Genomic DNA, 19138 nt, shown 5'->3' on the forward strand with positions numbered 1-19138 from the left:
TTTATGCAAATTCTATTGAAGAGTATGGAGGCGAACCTATGGGACGGAGTCCAACAATTCAATCTCTGTACTGGCTGCGATGGAAAGTTAGCCAGAAAGGTGAGATGTTGTGTTCATTCCCACCCGGAGTAACTGAGTGAGTTCAACATTACTGTGTTTTATATAATAGTGTCACACACACACGGTCGTGCAAAAGGTGCCAGGCAGTGAGTAATGCACAATTGGTGTGAAGAGGTTAGCACCAACTATCTTCACCTTGGCTCACTTCAAGTAAAAGACATGATGAAAAATCCCCCTGGCAAATTCAGGCAGTCGCTTTTATTTACTCGGGAGATCAACTGTTTCGGTGCCTTTTTCACTTTACGCACGTTAAATAATGTGATATGAAAGCCAAATACTTCTGAGATTCTTCAGCAGTCCATCAGCGCAGTATTTATCTCATATTTACAGGAGGTGGCCGCAGTCTGAGCCCGATCACGGGTCAATATTTTTCTATTTAGAGGGCGTTAAAAAGATGCCGTGTTTAGCGTGTGAACCAATCAACCGTTCTTAAGCCCCACAAAAGTGACGCTGACAAGATTCACCGTGAAGAAATCACGTCTCAGCTGCACCACCAGGGATTTTGTCTTGAATCTTTAAAGTGCGGCGTGTTTGTTCACCTCCGTTGACTGTGACAACCGGAGCGTGCACGCTCTCTGCACCTGCACATAGCTGTTATCCTGATCCCCCCCTCTCTGGAATCCCTCCATTCCACTTCCTAAGCATGCAAAATAGGCCTCGGACCATTTTGGAGCCGCCCGGGCTTGAGCAGCCATCATTGATGATGGACTGGATAGAGCACATGCAACTATAAACCTGTACCTTAAATGTGAAGCTGGAGCCATTAATATGTAATATATATGTAATACATAAGGATCTCTGTATTTTAGATCATCTCTAATCACCAAGGAATGCAAAGCTCCTCACACAGCCTGTAGATTGGACAGAGGTGCTTCACGCCTGATGTTGTGGTGTCCGATGACTTCATGCAGTTTCTCCTCTATGACAGTGTGTAAACACAAAATGTAAATAATGAGCACGCAGATGTCCGGTAGTTCATCTACTGTTTAGCTGCGCTCAATATGATCTCCTTCCAGCTAGAGTTTGATCCTGTTGTTGACCCATTTCAGGGTTCAATAGAAGATAAACGGAATCAATTTTAGTGATATTTTATGGCTGTTCCAATAAACGATGCTGTTTTAGCTGCTAGCATACATACAAAGTGTTTCAATGGCTTCGAATATTCTTTCAGTATCTTCTGCATTTTCAGTTCTTGAGGATTTGCAGGTCATCGGTTTGATCCCCAACCCCTACAGTTAAAGTACAATCCTCCACTTTACAGCGCAGATGTGTAAATTCCAATCCTATTGTTTGAATTTTGATAAATGTGTGTCGGCCTGCGAGGGAAAAGCCCCACAAAAATACAGTCAGGACTGTCGTCACGGTCACATTTAGTCGGGAGTTTGCAAATAACGGAAGAGATTGGAGACACTTAGATGATCCCAAGCAAAGACATTCATCAGCTTTGTCGTTGTGTTTGATTTATATGCAGCTGCTGCACAACAGTCTTATTCATTAATGTTGTGTCTTTGCTGTCACTCACCCCAGGTGTTCACCAATAGTACAGAAATGTCATCGTACTCAGCACTACCGCTGCGTTACTGCGGTAACCGTTACTGCGGTAACATCGCTGCCAACAAAGGTAATGATGTTGCAACAAACAGCAGAAAAGAAAATGAAGCCAAGCCAAACAAAAACAATGTCAATTTGTCCTGAAACTGTACTTTGCAGAAGTGTGTGTGTGTGTGTGTGTGTGTGTGTGTGTGTAGGCAGTAGATAATTATTTTTGGGTAATAACTTTGATCCTTGGTATTGCGTTGGGCACACTTGTTTTAATCAATGGTTTCCTTTGATGTTTTCCCCATTTCTTACCAATATTCAACCTTTCTTAAAAGCTCTTCATGCAGGATTCTAAGCTCAACATCACCATTAATTCATGTTGGGATCTACTAGTTCTGCATGAGGACGGTTTTGTCCCCCTTTCCTTCACAAACTTAAACCAAACTAAAGGGTGTAGATCTATCTGCTGAACAAAGGGAATGAAGAGTGAAAAGAGGGGATTCGGGACGCTTTCCTCCCGGTCTGATGTCAGCCAATGAGGGCGATGCTGAGCTGATGTGCCAGCTCGCACAGCGTCTCCCACAGCTCCGTCTGTCTGGCTAACAGAGGTGGACAGGCCTTCTCTTGACTTGTCTGTGCCAGCCATTTTCAGGGCCGTCTTCTGTGACGCCGCACGACAAAAACTCAACTACACACGTATGGGAACTTTTAGAAAACATCGTATAACAATAGACTCCTCGGCACAAATCTAAATGTGTTCTAGAAATCTGTGGAATTTGTCTGTGTTGCCACGGCTAATGTTTACACCACTGGGGGACTATTTCTGGTTACGCTATGTTAACTTTACAAAAACATCCATTTGCTGTGGCTCCAAAAGGCCACAATGTGTCAGACCATTCAGCAGCTAAGTGCAGACTCTGGTCAGTTCATAAAACACATTAAACTCCTTTTTGTTGAAGTTTTTGCAGGTAAACACCAGAGATCTGCAGCCATCAGCATTTTCTTACAGGAAATTCTGTCTACACGTACTGAAATGCTCCTACCAAAGCTGCAGTCCAGCGAAACCTAATCCCGCTTTTTAATTCATAATTATTGGTTGCTCGAATGGAAGCGGATGCAGATCTGTCAGGGTTATTTCCCTTTTTTCCCCGATGATAAGAAATATGGCGCGTCTCCCCTTTACTGAACATTGCCAAATTTAAAAGCCCAACGCACTTAACGTGAATGTAACGATAGATTAAAGTGTGGAACCGTGTGAATGAATGAGAATAATCAAATGGGTTTAACAACATTCCAGATGTTATTCCACAAAGCGCCTCCATAAACAGAGCTAGCTTGATGCCACAGATTTGATTGCTCTGGATTCATTCAGGATGGTTTAGTGAGCAGCGACTGAAATAAACAAATGGCTAATGCTCCCTAACATCCCGGGCTCGTCAGTGAACTGCAACGATGTTCACGGAGGATCGGGGGAGCAGCCATGTTTTATTAAAACCATTCAAACCAGGCAAAGAGCAGGAAAACGAGCGCTGCCCTGCGCAATGTAAAGAGGACAATTTAATTAGAAGGATCTGTTTGCCTCAGTCCCTGATGGTGATCAAATGGGAATATCATGCTGGAGTGCTACTGTATGTTATCTAATGCTAGCCTAATAAGCTCGCGCTTAATGAATGATTTATGTGCTTGGATGAAAGTAAACGAGCTTTAGATTGGGAATAAACACAGATAGGATAAGATAAGATAGGAAAAGATAAGATAGGAAAAGATAAGATAAGATAGGAAAAGATAAGATAAGATAGGAAAAGATAAGATAAATAGATATTCTTTATGGATGAAAGCTGAGGAGGGCTGCCAAAGATTGGGTGATCATCTTTGCCCAGGCCTGACTGACTGCTGCTCCTCTGGCTGCCTGCCCATCTTCTGTCTTCTGTGATTGTGTATTGATTAGCTACGTCTCTGCTTATTTTATTCCCCCCATCACACAGCCGAATTGTCATCCGTTAGCATTGTTGAAGAGAACAGTCCTTCGAAGGAAATCTTACATCGGGGGCGATAATGGCACCTTTACATCTAATTACTGGATATTTATCATGAGTCTTTGGATCTTACTGGCTGCCTCTAGCAGCACATTTGCTAATTCCGTAGTTTTATTGCTGCATTCATAATGATGGTGATACCAAATAATGTAATCATATTTACTCCCGTGGCTGAGTGAAGCCATTGGAGATGATGCCTCATAGGTCAACTAATCCTCGTGGAGCAGTTTGAGAAGAACAGTAGGTACCTTTGGGGATGGAGAACACCTGAATGTTTGCTAATGAGGCCTAGTAGGAGGCACGTCCTTTACAAACAGCCATATTCCCGATCCGTTACGCACATACGGCAAACGCAGAGCAAATAGAGGAAGCAATGTATACCTTCAGTGATTACAATGAGGGGGGGCTCTGTTTAACGCAGCCTGCGGTGCGGCTGAGTGGAGGAGCGACTCTACAGTGTGATCTGAATCCAGATGTCTTACCTTCACTGCAGTCCTTCCCCTGGAATCCTGTCTGAGAGCAGTCGCACGTCGGCTCATTGTCGATCAGACTGCAGACTCCCCCGTTCAGGCACATGTTGGCCGTACCGCAGAGGTCCTGCAGGACCTCCTCGCTGTCGATCAGCACAGACTCTGTGCCGTTGACCTTTACGTCGGATATCCATCCAGCGAAAGGCAGCTGATCCTTGACCACGGCCGAGGTCAGACGCAACGCCACGGATCGTAATTCCGGTGGTATTCCGCCAACATACAGGTGGCTGAAAACAGTCATATCCCGTCTTTTCGACTTCACCTCGCTCCATTTGCTCTCGCCGTCCACCGTGAGGGTGGTGTTCTTAAAGTTCCTCCGTATTGTGACCGCGTGCCACTGGCTGTCGTTCACCGCCGCCTCGGACACCACGGTGGCGGGCTCGGCGCAGAAGATGGAGAAGCGGAGGCTGAGCTTGCCGTTGAGGATGAGCAGTTCCAAGAAGTCGCAGAAGCCCTCGTCGTCGAAGTAAACCAGCAGGCCGTGGGCGCTCTTGGTTTTCATGTTAAAGCTCATCTCGCTTTCGCAGCACGCGTTCCACACCGGAAACCTGGCCCACTGCCCCTCAGCACCTGTGAACTCTAAAGAAGAGGCCGTCTCCGCAAGGCAGCAAACAAGCAGACCCACCCAGAAGACCTGGGCGCCACGTGGCTTCTGCAGACCCATGATGCCACTGCAGTTGCTCAGACGTGCGGAGGGAAAGACTTCACTTCGGGAATTTGTTGGTGAAGATTCAGACTGGCCTGTTTTAAAAGTGACTGACTACATGAAGAACTGGGCCGATGCATCGTAGGACACGGCATCCATGTTTTCTGCCTCTTTATATAGCAGAAGATTTGGCCAACTCTTATTTCCTGGAGCACATACCATTACTTCGCACCCCCCCCAGGCCGCTGGCCAAACCTTTCACTTTTCACACAGACAGGAAGTGAAATGCTTAAAGGTCCTCTCTGCCATGGCTATTTAAAGCGAAGGCGAGGATTCAAATATCCATTGGGCACACTCGGTCTAATTTATGTAATTATGGAAGTGTCCCTTCTGGTGCTAGTTAGAGTGTGCACGGTTTCACTTGAGATGAAATGGCAGCTTTAATCTTCACGCTCATGCCAGCATTCTTTGGCGGAGAACTGCAAGCCTTTGCTCGGGGCTTTCCACTCTGCATCCTCTGTAGCGATGACAAAAAAAAGCCATATGGAGCCGCATTGGCTGATAAGCTCAGCAAAAGAAGCTGCCTGTCTGTCAAGGCAGTCCTCGGTCCCACAGCGCTCTGCAATAGAAGAGCAAATGTAACACTGGATCAGCATTTTCAAGGTATCAGTTTCCAAAATCCACTCTGGCCGAACCTGCACAACCCAAGCACTTCAACAAGAAGGAGCCATATCAGCAGAGCTTTCCAGGAAGCAGCGGTTGGTGGAGCCAACGTGTTATTACACATAGGAGAAGACTAGGTTGGATTCCCTGTTCCCCTCCTCACCGAGGCTTTTAAAATTCAACCATCACACCGGCAAAATACATATTCATGCAGGGCTCAACATAAATTAGAAGGGCTCCGTCCCACCTTAAGTCAAAACGACTTCTGCTTCCGATCTGTTTAACTTTTCTCCTCTTCAGACGCGCTATTTCAGCAGCATTCCGATGAGCAGCAGACGCTTGTCACGCCTTTCTTGAAACACCAAACACGCAGGGGGGGAAAAGTGCGTCATCTGACTCACAATAGTTGGTTTGTGCAGAGCGAACCTCTCAGACTGCCAATGGGGTCTCAAGCAGACCCCGGACTGTGCTCATCCAAAGAAATTGGGTCCTCTCAACCTCCGCGGCCGCAAAGGCGTAAAAAATCTAAATAAAAAATAGCATCACAACGGAAGGGGGTGTTTTAAACCGCCACATTTGACACGCGGAGAGGACAAAACGAGACCGACGCGCGCATCGTCATTCGGGTTGTTGCGCTTTGAATAAACCCACTGGAACGTCGTTGCCAGCGAATGTGCATCGCGAAAGCCTGCGTGAGATCAGCCTCAGCAAAGTCGAACGCTTCGCGGGACATTTAACGTCAAAATGGGACCCCGTCTCATCCATCACGTCGCTCAAAACCTCCGCCGGAATGACAGCTGCTCGGGGCGCACCGCTCCGCGCCTTCATCCGCGCACTCTCCCACCGCCTCGCAATCGGGTTACACTTTCACGGGACTCTGAACAGTTTACGCAGAGGAACAAATACCTAAAAATCGGCCGTCAAACCTCCCGAACCGAGCTCCTGAAGCGCACCAGAGTCCATCTGCTGGTTCCGTTTGAAATCCTGCACAACAAACCCTGAACGCGGAGATCGGCTTTGATCGCAGCATCAGAGGAACTGCTCTGCTTCATTCGAACTCAATTTCATTGAACCAAACTACATCCTGGGGGGGTGGGGGGTGGGTTATAGAGCCAGAATTTACCTGAGACAGTTCGTCCTGCAACTTTGTCCCCTGGTTTAGATTAAATAACCAAGCCAGCGGTGGCGCAGAGTGCGCGGAGCTTACATCCAGTCCTCTTTGTGGATGAGAATGTGCAATCTGGCTCCTCCGTTCAGCTCATCCAGCGACTGTCAGGAGCCTCAGACGGAGGCGATCACGTGTCCCACAGTGATGTATGCCGGGGAGGGGCTGCATGCAGCACCTTAGACAGCGCCTTTACCTCCACAAACATCCATCCAGCGGCATTTATGGCACCAACTTCGCAGATAAGGCTTGTAAAACTGCTGGCATCGATTCATTGATCGCGCTGAAGACCCCGAACGACTGTCTGATAAGGTTGAGGTGCACTTTTCAGCATCACCAGCACAGCAGCTTTTAGCTTCTTATTTGTTGATCAGAGGGGTCCGTGTCATACCCATTCTTTAAAATGTCACTTTGCGCGGACTCTTGGTGAACTGAGGTAGAGGATTTAAGGGAGGACAAGTCACAGACGTGCTAACCCGTGCAGTGGAGCTCTTATTGGCACACTTCTTTCACACATGAAAACGGCTCCTGCTTGATTGTGGACTCGTGTCCCCAGCAAATGTGGCGCAATCAGTCACTGAATTCTGCTGGAAGCTGGCTGGTGTTCCGTGATCAGTCAACTCACATATTCCAACAAGCAGGGCGCACGGAAAACACTGGATTCTTGGCAGTTCCACTTAAACAATGATGTTTTGCGGGGTTTTTTCACAGCAATTTCCTTTAACTATTTTTGGATATTCATAAAATACTAAATGTGTTTCATATAAGGTTGGTCTTGTAATGGCACTCGCACATGTATTCTTGCTTTACATTTTAGTAAAGAGAGCCTCCTTCTCCCCAGAGACAGAGATTACTGTATTTACGATTAAGTTCGACCTCTGATTGGCGCCGCACTCTGCCAGACTTTCTGGTCAATATTCTCCAGGAGCACAAGTAATGTGTGAATGTAAACCAGTGGAAGAAGCTGTTGTTTGACGTTCTGTGGAAACAGAGTCACAATGTCAGATTAAATCAAATTCACTATGTGTGATCACTATAATAGAGTTGCTGAGAGAACCAAAAGAAGGCGATAAGCATCAGAAGATCTTACCAAGACGAACGCACCAAGTCTTGGCCTTTACATGCACAGCTTCGCCGAGCTACACTCCAAATTAGACATTGGCGTTAATATGTCCACCTTTCTGGGTGACCTATGTGGCTTTTCGAACAACAGGACCGGGATTGTGGAACATGCACACATGTATTGTCTAGTTAAACTCAGATTAAGGTAACTACATGCCGGATTATCTGGGTGTTTTAGCCAGATAAGGAGGACTCGATATTAGTCAGACTAACGCCTTTACATTCATTTCAGCTGTCAGTTATAGTCAGATTGAGGTAGATTTTTTTTTTTTTTTATCCCAAATGTGGTGGAAACCTACTGACTGTCTAGTTCTCATTTCCCAATCACAGGAAACTGGTCACTTCAAGTAAAACCTCTGTATATTAATTGTAATGCAGAAGGGAGGGACACTTGGCAAATTGAGCCAGAAAGAGAATCATGTAAGCATGTTCAAGAGAAAAATGTATTCTGGGCGTGTTTGTGTGTGAGAGTGTGCACGTGGGCGTGCGTGAATGGATGTGGCAGGCCTTGTAAAGTGATTTGAGGAGTCAGAGGACTTGAAAGGAGCAATAGAAATGCAAGGCCACATCAAGGGTCTTTGCCTCAGCGACCAGGGTTTGAGTCCCGCCCGAGGTCGCCATCATCGTCTTGCTTTGACTCCATCTTTGCTGTCTCACCCATCGCCATGATCTTAGAAATCGGATCGGACATGTTTAAAGAATCATCGGGCTTCGACGTGAGTCATATTGCTACTGAAAATGAAGAGAGATTTATGCTTTTATTTTGAAGGGGTATGCTTCTGTTCTCACTCCACAGGAATCTCAGATAATACGTTTGTCGGGGGAACAGAACTTCTCAGAAATACAGTTAAAAGCAAAGTCTGCCTTTTGATATTACCCGACAAAAGGGAACGGCATGTTCTTGCAATAGGAACCGGCTCCAGTTGGCAAATATCACCGCTTAACATTGCATATTAATGCATTTGTGGAACAAGACACTTGGACAAGATTTGTGCTTGGAAAACATGGGTGATGATGTTTTTCCTCCTATCAACTCTGGGAAAAGTCAAGATCAGGAGCACCCAACAGAAAAACAGGAGAAATATGAAAGCCGTTACCTCTTCACAACACATGTACACACTTTCTAAAAAATTTTTTTTTAAAAAACACACCGCGACATCGTGACATCTGAACAAACAGAAACTGGACCAAAAATGTCCTCAGAAGGATACCAATAATGGACTGTTCAAGGACGCTGGAGTATGTAAGAACCCACGTGGTCAAGGTACCCCAATGTTGCCATAAGCAGACATCTAGCATGCCAGTGTCAGCTCTTATAAATGAATTTACTCTATTGATGGTGGAAATAGAGATGAAACATAAAAGAAACAAATGAGCACCACTGATTTTTCCTCTCAACAAATTACAGAGTAACAATCCTTCGTTTCCACACACACGTGTAAAAATCAAACCTCGGCTGGTTTTACCCAATATTGAGGAGTTCCCGTTCCTCTAAATTGGCTTTTTTGAATGTCTCCCTACACACCAGTTGGGACCGTTTCTCTCCCTATTGAGAGCATCTGTACGAAACTGATTGGATTTAGAAGTCTGCATCATTACAGTTATTAGATTAGTAGAGGCTGGAAAGAGGGCATTACAAGTCAGAATTTCATTTCAGAGGCATTAATGAATCGGACGAGTGTGGACCACAAAGATTTGGCCACGTGTCCGGCTTGAATGAGCTGACTGATTGTATTGACTCTTACATAATGACCCTACTGAAGATGCATGAGGAAAGCATTAGCATGCCAAAAATCGGATTAATTCCTAGATTACCAAGCCTGACCAAACAGCCCGGAACAAATTGTATCAGTCCTTATCGACATGAGATCAGGGCATGGATCGATGGGTAGCTCTTACTGTCTCTCCTCACTTTACGCTCTCGGTTCGCAGTGTTCCATCGTTTTAGCCGCAAAGGATTTGTTAAAAATGTTATTTTCAGCCAACCAAATTGTGAGATTGTTTTTTTAAAAAAAAAAAAAAAAAACAACCCAAAAACAACAGGAATTCAATATGTTCATCGCTACTCAGGGATTCTCCGGTAATCTCCGCTCATTTTGACTGGAATGTTGCAGCAGGTGATTGATCAGCGCGCGTCCACACTTTGATATCGATCTGTTTTACTGAGACGATCATTAGAAGTGTGATGGTTGAGTACAGGAGCGCTGACTGACGCCCCGACAGCCGTCCTCAGGTCCAGAGTCACAGATCCATAAAGCAGAACGCATTTTTTTGTTGTTCTGATCGATAAATCCTCAACGTTCACTGGTTGACGGCGGAGACTGATTGAAGACGGCGGAAAAATACGGGCTGGGTATAAAGAGGGAAGATACGAGGGCTCTCCAGAAGTGGAGTCAAAGGATCCAGATCTATTAGTCATTAGTCAGGCAGAAATACATGCAGGATTAATGGCTGAACGCAGGATTTGGGCTGTTTTTCCAGGTGTCTTAATATCACGAGGTGCCATTTTGTGCAGAGTGATATTTCATCGACTTCTAGTAGATTTCACAGTTACCCTTCGTCGGAAGGAATGGGAACTCCGGAGAGGCTCCCATCCGAGGCTTAATCAACTCATCATGGACAGGGGCCAGACCGCAGGGCCCCACCGGCCTTCGCAGGCAGTGAACATTTCCCAGGAATGTCGACTCGGAGCACACGTCTTATCAGGCAGCACAATCGTTCCAGTGCTGTATTCAGAGAGGGGGGCCAGTGAGTTCCCAAGGTCTTCATCCGCCCATATTCACCTTGCGATCCGTAACCAACGATCACTACGGAGGGTCTTAAAGGACATGCAAAAGGATCCGTTTGGAAGGGCTCTTGTCATTTTCCGTGCTTATTTGTGTGAGATTCCCGAGCATTTCTAAAGAATAAAGAATGTGAAGGGGCGTCCTCGGGGGTTTAGAGGCAATCCCGACCTTGGTTGCATCAGAAAACCGACCATTACTCCTCACCATGGTGCACGACAACCCTTCCGTCCGTGTTCCTCCCTCAGCTCCTTGGGATTTAGAAGCAACTCTGGGATTTTACTCCACTTAAAAGAATCCACCATTACTCCTGTTTTCTTTACCCAACTGCAGAACTATTGGCTATTCCGCTCACAACGCTCATGAATAAGACGAGCGTCTCCGTCTCTCCGGACAAGCTTGGGTCTAAATTTCCAGACGTCCCTCAACTGTGAGTTTAATTCAGCGGTTGATGATAACGGTGTTCATGAGATCGGTGTCTGCTGGAGTTACAATGAAGCCCCCGTATCAGCGGCCCGGTATCTGCAAAGCATCTGATAATGTGGAATAATATTCATTGGAGTGCAAGCTGGTGTGAAATGGCCAGATAAAGTGAGAATGTTGACACACCTGCTGATCGCGAAGAGTAATCCCGGCGTTTTATATCGGCTTCTTTGCCTTATCGTTCTGGGATTGTCAAGGCTGGCAAAAAGGCTTTTAGTGAGGCAACACACCCTTTAAATGCTGCACACACCTCAAATCCACATATACTTTCACAGACTGATATTCTAAATAAGCCGGAGCATCAATTTTATCTTTAGGGCCAACTGGTAATACTCGCACTGGAGTCTTAATGGGAAAATCTGGCTATTTGAAAGCAAACACTTCTGCTTTTACAAAGAACTTATTTTACTAGCGGCTGGCTCTTTTGTTACCTCCGACTTGTTTCTGCAGCATGCATTACCATAAAGATGTACTTTATCTCAGTAAGGCGGGAGCAGCTTTGTAACGAAACAAAACCAGGCTTAACCCAGGAGCTACCTCCACGGCTGCCAGTCCTGCTTTGTAGTACAAGCTTCTGCTGCTCTTACCCAGCCTCCATCCCTCCATCTAGGTGTCAACAGCCTCACTGGTTTCCATCTGTGCAGATCGGTGCCACTAATTGGTTTGCTCAGACATCGAGTTCAGCGCGAGCTATAGCAGAATATAGTGTGGAATACTGGCCGGCATCCTTTCATGCTCTAACCAGAGCCGTTCTGCAGCAGGCGACCGGAGATTCTCGCCCTTCCGCATCTGCTCCTTCCTCCCAAAGCAGCAACTCCGGACATACAGGCGATTGGTTTTGGATACAACAGCACAGCGCCGACAGCTAAAGGTGACAAGCGCTCAGGCCTCGTGGATACTTTACGAAAATACTTGTGCACCCGAGCCTCCGTCGACCGCCACAGAGCACATTTACAGATGGAAACGAGCTGGTACCTGCATCGGTGTTTTGAGTGTGACGGCTCTGTCGTGCCTCACTGTTGTCGGGGCTGGCTGGAAGAGCAATTCCCTGGCTGACCTGCAGGGGGAGTGCCAAGCGTTTCCAGTCGACCCAGCATGTTCACCTGCTCACCTGTGGCCCATCTGCTGGGATTGGCTGCCTGACGGGACCAGGTATAAAACCTGTCTGGAGAGCGTCGAGGAGGCCCCCTCTCGTCCTCTCTGGTGTGCTGCAGTGGAGTTCGTCAGATGAGCCCGGAGCTTGTCACGGCCGCAGGATTTTGGAGTTTCCCTCTTTGTGACTATTTGGACTTTTCTGTTTTATATTCCACTGGGTTCTTTAATAAATGTTATGTTGGGTTGAAAATCCTCATCGTTGGTCTCCCCATTTGTATGTCATGGCTACCTTGAGCCAAGTATTCGTGACATGAGTTAAACATGCGCATGTGAAATCTGTCGTCTGTGAGACCAACCATGAAACGCAAGAGATGCACAAAACACCCGCTGCTCATATGGAAACGCTGATCTAAGACGCCAAACAGGCCACAACACAGAAAAAAATATCTAGATTAAGATGTTACGCAGCTGCAAACATGATGTTCCACTCATGAAGGTTTCGCACATGTTGCCATTTCGATCAAATTTGTTTTAAATTTTCTTAAATATACATTTGCTCCATTTTGTATTTATTTGGTTCTGTTTAAGCGTCGCTCAAAAAGTCCATTTAGGGGATCACATATTGGTTTATCGATGGGTAAAAGCAGCACAAAGACTGCAGATTTACTGAAAATGACCAAGAGGCGAGATACAGCCATAAATCCAGATTTTAATCGGGGAAAACGTGCCACCCTGCAGGTGAACAAAATGAGTTGGGATCATGTTAAAAGCAGTCTGCTTTGGTGCTACAGTATAGTGCAGTGATGAAGAGATGACCTGGCAGATGTGATTAATGCTCACCGCTCACCCTTCGTCTGCCGAAAGATTCAGTGTCTTTTACTTCATTAAGCAGCCAGATCAAGGACCTAAAAAAGAAAAATTAGGGAGAAAAGAGCGTCTGATCTGTTCTTGGCACGTCTGTTTTCTTTACATTGTGTCACGGATGCAAGGATGCAGGTTTTTAAACTAATTAGGGAATAATTAGGGACGTGCTGGCTGGTGCCAGACAGGCCACACATGTAACCCCCATCAGTACTACCTGTGTCTGCACTGTTGCCATGGTTTCCATGGACTCAGTTGAATGCTTTTAATGTTTAAGACTAAACACACCTTGAGTCTCCCCAGATGACTTTCTGAAGGCAGCTGGGTTTAGTTTTTTGCAGCCAACTTCGGCGACTCGGCGCAATCCGACTGTTCCTGGCGGTTCGTCGCAACTGCTGATAGTTCGTCACCTGGGCTCATCGTAATGTATTCTGAGTCATTTGTGAATCACCACGGGAGCGGAGCAGCAGAATGGATTTGCCAGATGGCGAGTTAAGAGGAAAAGTTGGACCTTGGGCACACTTGATGACTTTGCACAAAGCGTGGCTCCACTTGCCCTTCAGAGGGCTGTGCTGTGCAGACTTCCATATCACAGAGATGGGCGGGGGGGCTCACGCTATCTGAAACTGCATTAACTGGAAGAATGAGAGCGGAAGGTTTGCATTTGTCATGTCTCCTGCGCTCCTGGCTTACAGATGGATGTACCTATCAGCTCTGTGCAATTCTCCTAATTAAGTTGCAGAGGCGTGCCTGGTTAAACACGGGAGAGCTAGCATGTCTGCTCTCATCACCCCGTCACCATAACGCAAACAACAGCGTGGGCGAAAACCTGCACGGCTCCGTCAGACGTTCAAAGACCTTTTTTGATCGTGGCAGGTCGCTTTGTTATCGATTGTAAATGTTTAATCAATCTTTGCAACGGCTGAAGCGGCTGCCAGCGGCTAATTTGCTCATGATTTTCTGACACCTTTGATCCCAGCCTGTCCTTTACTGCCTGTTGATGCAGGCAGCAACAGCTATGGTCAGTCCCCTCATTTGCTTTCTTGATACATCTTTCATATAGCCCTGCAGGACAAATACCACTAAAAAAACCAAAAGAAAAAACCCACATCGTAGCGGAAAAAAGTCCTGATTATGAATATCCATAAGAACAAGCAGCCACAGCACAGCCGCAGTTTCAGAAATTAATCTATAAATTATAAATCAAGCATAAATAACTCACTCCCTGAAGGCAGGAAGCAAATTTTAATAAAGTTACATGCGTGTTAATATGTTTGCCTCAATCACGCTGATAGAGAAGATGGGCGCGTTTGTTTACGTGGGACTGCGGTCGTTGACTTTAATACTCAACATGTTACAAATTATGTTAATACAAATTATGTAAAGAAAAGACTGAGGAAAAAAGCAAACAGGAGATTGTTCATTCTGCTGTAAAATGTTAAATATCTCACAGATTTTCTTTGGTTTTATGGGATGTGAATGGATCCGGCTTCATTAATAACAAAAATAACCTCAACCATTGCAGTCTAAGCATGTGTGAAGCTATCACTTCTTTTTATTACTACTAAAAGAATAGAAATAAACACTGAGGCAGTGTCTCGTCTCAAACGAGAGGCTGACACACTCGTGCCCCGGGAGGATCGCTCCTTATCGGCCTAACTTCTTTTCTCCTGGGATTAATACAGAAATGACTTTTACATGCCTCGGTAAGCTGCTGCATTAAGAGGGACTCGACGTTTTTGGTCTGTCGAAGGGAACCTGAGGAAACACAAACCAATGAGGGAGAATATCCAACCCATTACGCCCCCCACACCTATTTAAACACACCTCGAGAGGGAAGGCTTTTAAAGGGCGATCACTTGGAGGAAAAGTCTAAACAACATTAGGCAAATGATTCCGCGAGTCCAAAGAAGATGCGTAGACAACAAATATACTCCAAAGATGCGTGTGAGGAACGAGGGTGGAGCGTGCTGCAATTAAGAGGGCTGTGCTGCTGTGATGTAATGGCCCCCTGCTTGTGGACGCACGCTTCTCAATAGAAAGCAAACAAATCTTCCCGCCCGCTTCGCCGCGTTGGTGGAAGGAATCGGGCCCTTCTGCACTTTCGTCAAACTGCCAACCGGGGTCCGGGAGCACACTTCATTAAGCACTCCTGTGGCTTTTCCAGACAGCAAGCACAAATCTGAAGTCTTAGAGGGCCCCGATGCATAACGCTGAATAGGCCTGTCACTCCCGCCCAGGTTCATTTCCTTTTAAGTGTGAGCCCGAGTCAATCAAACGAAATGAGCTGCAAAAACCTGCCTATTATTTATCAGTTTATCCAGCGAGGCCGTTTCACACTGCATGGACAGTGGATGAACGGGGAAAATATTTACAGCCTTGCAACCAAACTGCCATCCATTAAACATGGATGTGGAAGTTTCAGATTCTATCGCTATAAACAAAATGAATTGCAATCGGCTCCCGGTGACGTGACCTCCGAAGGGGAAAACAACGTTTCTCAGAGCAGGCTTCTGGAAAACAGCATATCGATGATAAAGGTGGTTATATTTTTATAAATCCATACATTAAAAACCTCACAGTTAGTCGGTAATAACCTTCCACTACAGTAGTGCAGGAGATTGATGGTGTTTGTTTTCTTTAAGGGCCCATTTACATGAGAACAACCTTCTATTGTTGTTCTCTATGTATGAAACAAGCGCTGTTAATAACGTGAAGCATGTATATAAAAGATGGACGCAGTATTCCCGTCCCAAAAATGAAGCAGAATTGACTTCCCGTGCAGTACCGCGCAGATCCGCTGGGGGCTGGTTTCAAAAAGCAGAAAGAAGCTTAACTCCCAAAAAACCAAACATTTGATGTTAACGGTTGCACAGAAAAGATCGAAATCTAGAAACACCAATATGCAGCCCAGAAAAATCAGAGACGATGGCGCTCATGTTCACATCCAACAACTGCAGCAAGAGCTAAACATCCCCAAAACAGTACGATGAACATCTGAGAAAGTCATAAAGCAAACATATTTGCAAACACTCGAGAATCTTGATAGCTTTTCACAAATATATATATGCATATATGGATGATATGAAGGAGAACTTAAGTGTTTCTGCATGTATGCTGCATGTCCATATAATAAATAATTCCATCATGGAAGTGATGGGGAGGTGGCTGCAATAGTAATGAGCCTCAATTATTAAGCATTAACAGGACCACAATGCTAACTGTAAATGTGCATGCTAACCAAGCAACACTTCAACATACATCCTATTGTACATAATTGATGTTTCACACAATGCGTGGTAATTTCCTGCTCTCAGTGCGGCCCTAATGGCAAGGGCGTATTTACGATGTAGCGGCAGGCGCGCCTGCTCGTTCAGAGGAGGCCGAAGAATTACGCAGCCCTGCAGGAGTCAATCAGGGCGCACCCACCGTAACTTTGCTTAATTCAAGGCGAGTGCACACATTTATTCTCTTTGATTTCTGCACCTCGCTTCACTCGACCCTTTCATTATCTCCCAGTGTGCTGTTTGTTTTCCTCTTATTTACTTTCTCCACAGGCCAACATAATAGTGGGTGTAAGTCTGATTTTTTTTAAAAAGTAATAAATAAACAACCAAAGCTGGGAGAAAAGAAAAAAAAGTTGCGTACCCGGATTTGGACTTTCTGACCCACAGCTTTCGGAATGTTGCTGCTCAACAAAGTGGCTTCAGTGGCAGCTTCAGGGGAAGAAAAAGGAGAAAAAAAAGAATGAAAGTCAGTTTGTATTTGAATGTTTGCGTGTAAATTCTCGATTATCCAGGTCATAATTACCCAGGTCAGATCAGGCTTCTTCAGTTCTGAGGGCAGAGCTTGAAAATACAGCACCTTGTGGTCCATTAGCGTGCTGATGATCTGGGTGGCCACCTGAACCTCGTTGGCAGGGTCGTTGGCACGGGTGGGTCACCTGGTTTCAGTTTGGCTGCCTCCCATTGGTCTGCTGGGTCACATGGTGGTGAATCACCAGGTCTCATGAACCGGTGTGAACATTTGGGTTGTGGGCGGAGTGGAGGACTGCCTTGTGTGACAGGAAGTCGTCCTGAAGAGGTGCCGTCTGTCTTGGGCCGTTCGTTCATGGAGGTTCTGTTTAGTTCCACCAATGTACAGTTCCTTGTGTTCCTCCTGGCCCTGGACAGCACAGACAACATTGCTTTGTTTTTGTCTCAGTGTCCTTCGGGTGGACTAGTTTTTGTCCGAGTGTGTTGGAGGGTTTGAACTGCACTCGAATCTCCTGAACTTTTCCCAAACTCTGGATCGGTAGGAGAGGGGTTCTGTTTGGGGTGTGCTTTGCCTGCTGGGTGTTGAATTTTCATGTCTGATGTTCTTTAACCTTGAAGTGTTTTTTGTCCGGAGCCCTAGAAATCAGTGTGGATGCGTCTTCCATGACTTGAGATGGAAGCAATACGGACAATTCCTCCATCTTTGGTCTGACTTTGGTGCCTCTTGTGAAGAGACTCTGCCTAATGTTTGTCACTCTGCAAGCTAGATCGGCCCAACCATCACACAAATAATCACTGTCTTCGGCAACATTTTCCATGAGAAGCAGCAGCACCGCGGCTGGATCTAAAGCGAAGCGGTGCCGGAGGCCGGTGACGACATAATAAATGTTCAGAAGGGTGGAGAAAAGTTCCAGCAACAAGAAGTTGGTGATAAAACTGCATTTGTGGGTCTGGATCTGAGGAAACACGCAAACCTTGTTCTTATTCTGCTCCATAAGGTGCAGCGGTGCGCACGCCATGTGCAGGAATTCTCAAGGCAATTACACAGATTCCCGAGCACCATAAAGAAAATATGACATCGCACTCTTGTACGTCGGATTACGCTGATTTACATCGAATCGGCTGCCATTTTTCTGGGCTGAAATGTCACGCCGCCGAGGCTCTCCTCTATCTTTCTTTGCAGCTGGGGGACGTTCTAATTTAGCTAAATTGGCTGAAGTCAAGCCTTTAATGTACGGGGGCCGATGACCTCCCAAGGTTAAAGGAAGGAGTCATGCATTGATTTGTGCTGCCTGTCGATAAGAATAAAAAATGACCAGGGCGCAAGGCGTCGCCGTGGTTAAACAAATAAAAAAGAGGCATTAGGCCTGGTTGACCTGACATTTGATAGTGATGATGCTGGTTTTAGCGATTCTGCTATCACAACCTGCAGATTGAGTCAATGCATGAATGAAGACTACGCGGATACGGGAAAAGATGAGACGATGGGACACTGAGCGCGAGGTACAGCATGGGGACAGGCTCCGAACAGACCAGAGAGAATTAAACAAAAGGGAACGACCCACCGGGACTCCCGCGACCTGATCGAGATAAGAAAGGCAGAGGATTACGCAATCAATCACCTGTGGCCACATTACGCAGCGAGTCTGAGAACAGTCAGGAAGTAGTTCCTGCCTGCCTGTGGGGATTAAAGCGGAGAGAAACCGGACCGTGCCTCTCGGCTCGCCGACGTGGCCTCAGAGCGGGATCATGATTGGAGACCCCGGGCTGCTGATTCAGGAGTGGGTCATTTTAAATAACCGGGACAGTTGTGCAGATAGCATCGCTTCCAATTTAAATATTAAAGCATCATTTGTGTTTTAATTAAAAAATAATAAAACGCTTTGGGGCGGCTGCCTTTAAAAGGGGCGGGAGAAATGAGGCAACTTAATACGCCATGCATGAATGATGATGTCTGAAAGCTTAGTTATTAGGTGCTGTTCTGGGATCAGCAGCAGTCACTCTGGAAACACAATGCATGGCGGGAACGTGACGGCAACTCCGGATCCCAGTCGTGAAGAAGGGAAAATACCACTAAGACCTGGGCGTGAAGGTTCCAGCCTGATTTAAAAGGGTTTGAGTGCATGGAAACTAAAGCAGATCTACGGATTTAACGGGAAGCTAGCGTGACTTTGACAGGTAACCACGAAGTAACCACGTGAACAGCAGCAGGTAGAAATGGAGAAGCCAAATGGATTTGAAACAGGAATGTAAAGAATTGTGGAATCATGTGTAATAGAGAGCATTTAAAGGCAAATCCAAGTGATCCGCTGGCGTACTTGCCAGTAAATCTTGAAAGAG

At 46.0% G+C, this 19138-nt stretch overlaps 1 protein-coding gene and 1 long non-coding RNA gene across 24 annotated transcripts in view; both read right to left on the reverse strand.

The window, feature by feature from the left end:
* LOC130533371 (neurexin-1a-like) overlaps positions 1-6830 on the reverse strand; it is a 163120-nt gene extending 156290 nt beyond the window's left edge. For 21 of the 23 annotated variants that reach the window (XM_057046701.1, XM_057046700.1, XM_057046708.1 and 18 more), the window contains exons 1-2: positions 6658-6830; positions 4178-5490 (exon numbers count right to left, since the gene is read on the reverse strand). In XM_057046701.1, coding sequence (XP_056902681.1) covers positions 4178-4889 — 712 coding nt within the window. In that variant the 5' untranslated portion in view covers positions 4890-5490; positions 6658-6830. Of the gene's footprint in view, positions 1-4177; positions 5491-5781; positions 6372-6440; positions 6601-6657 lie in introns of those variants that run through there. The other 2 variants (XM_057046682.1, XM_057046681.1) reach the window with 2 other exon arrangements.
* Positions 6831-12871: 6041 nt separating this feature from the next.
* On the reverse strand, positions 12872-16980 carry LOC130533375 (uncharacterized). The gene is made up of 3 exons (XR_008952559.1): positions 16854-16980; positions 16692-16759; positions 12872-13087 (listed from the first exon to the last, which is right to left on the reverse strand). It is a non-coding gene; the product is annotated as an uncharacterized LOC130533375 (long non-coding RNA).
* Positions 16981-19138: the final 2158 nt, after the last annotated feature.

Source organism: Takifugu flavidus, chromosome 11 (genome assembly GCF_003711565.1).
Source record: "Takifugu flavidus isolate HTHZ2018 chromosome 11, ASM371156v2, whole genome shotgun sequence".
In the NCBI taxonomy this organism is placed as follows: domain Eukaryota; kingdom Metazoa; phylum Chordata; class Actinopteri; order Tetraodontiformes; family Tetraodontidae; genus Takifugu; species Takifugu flavidus.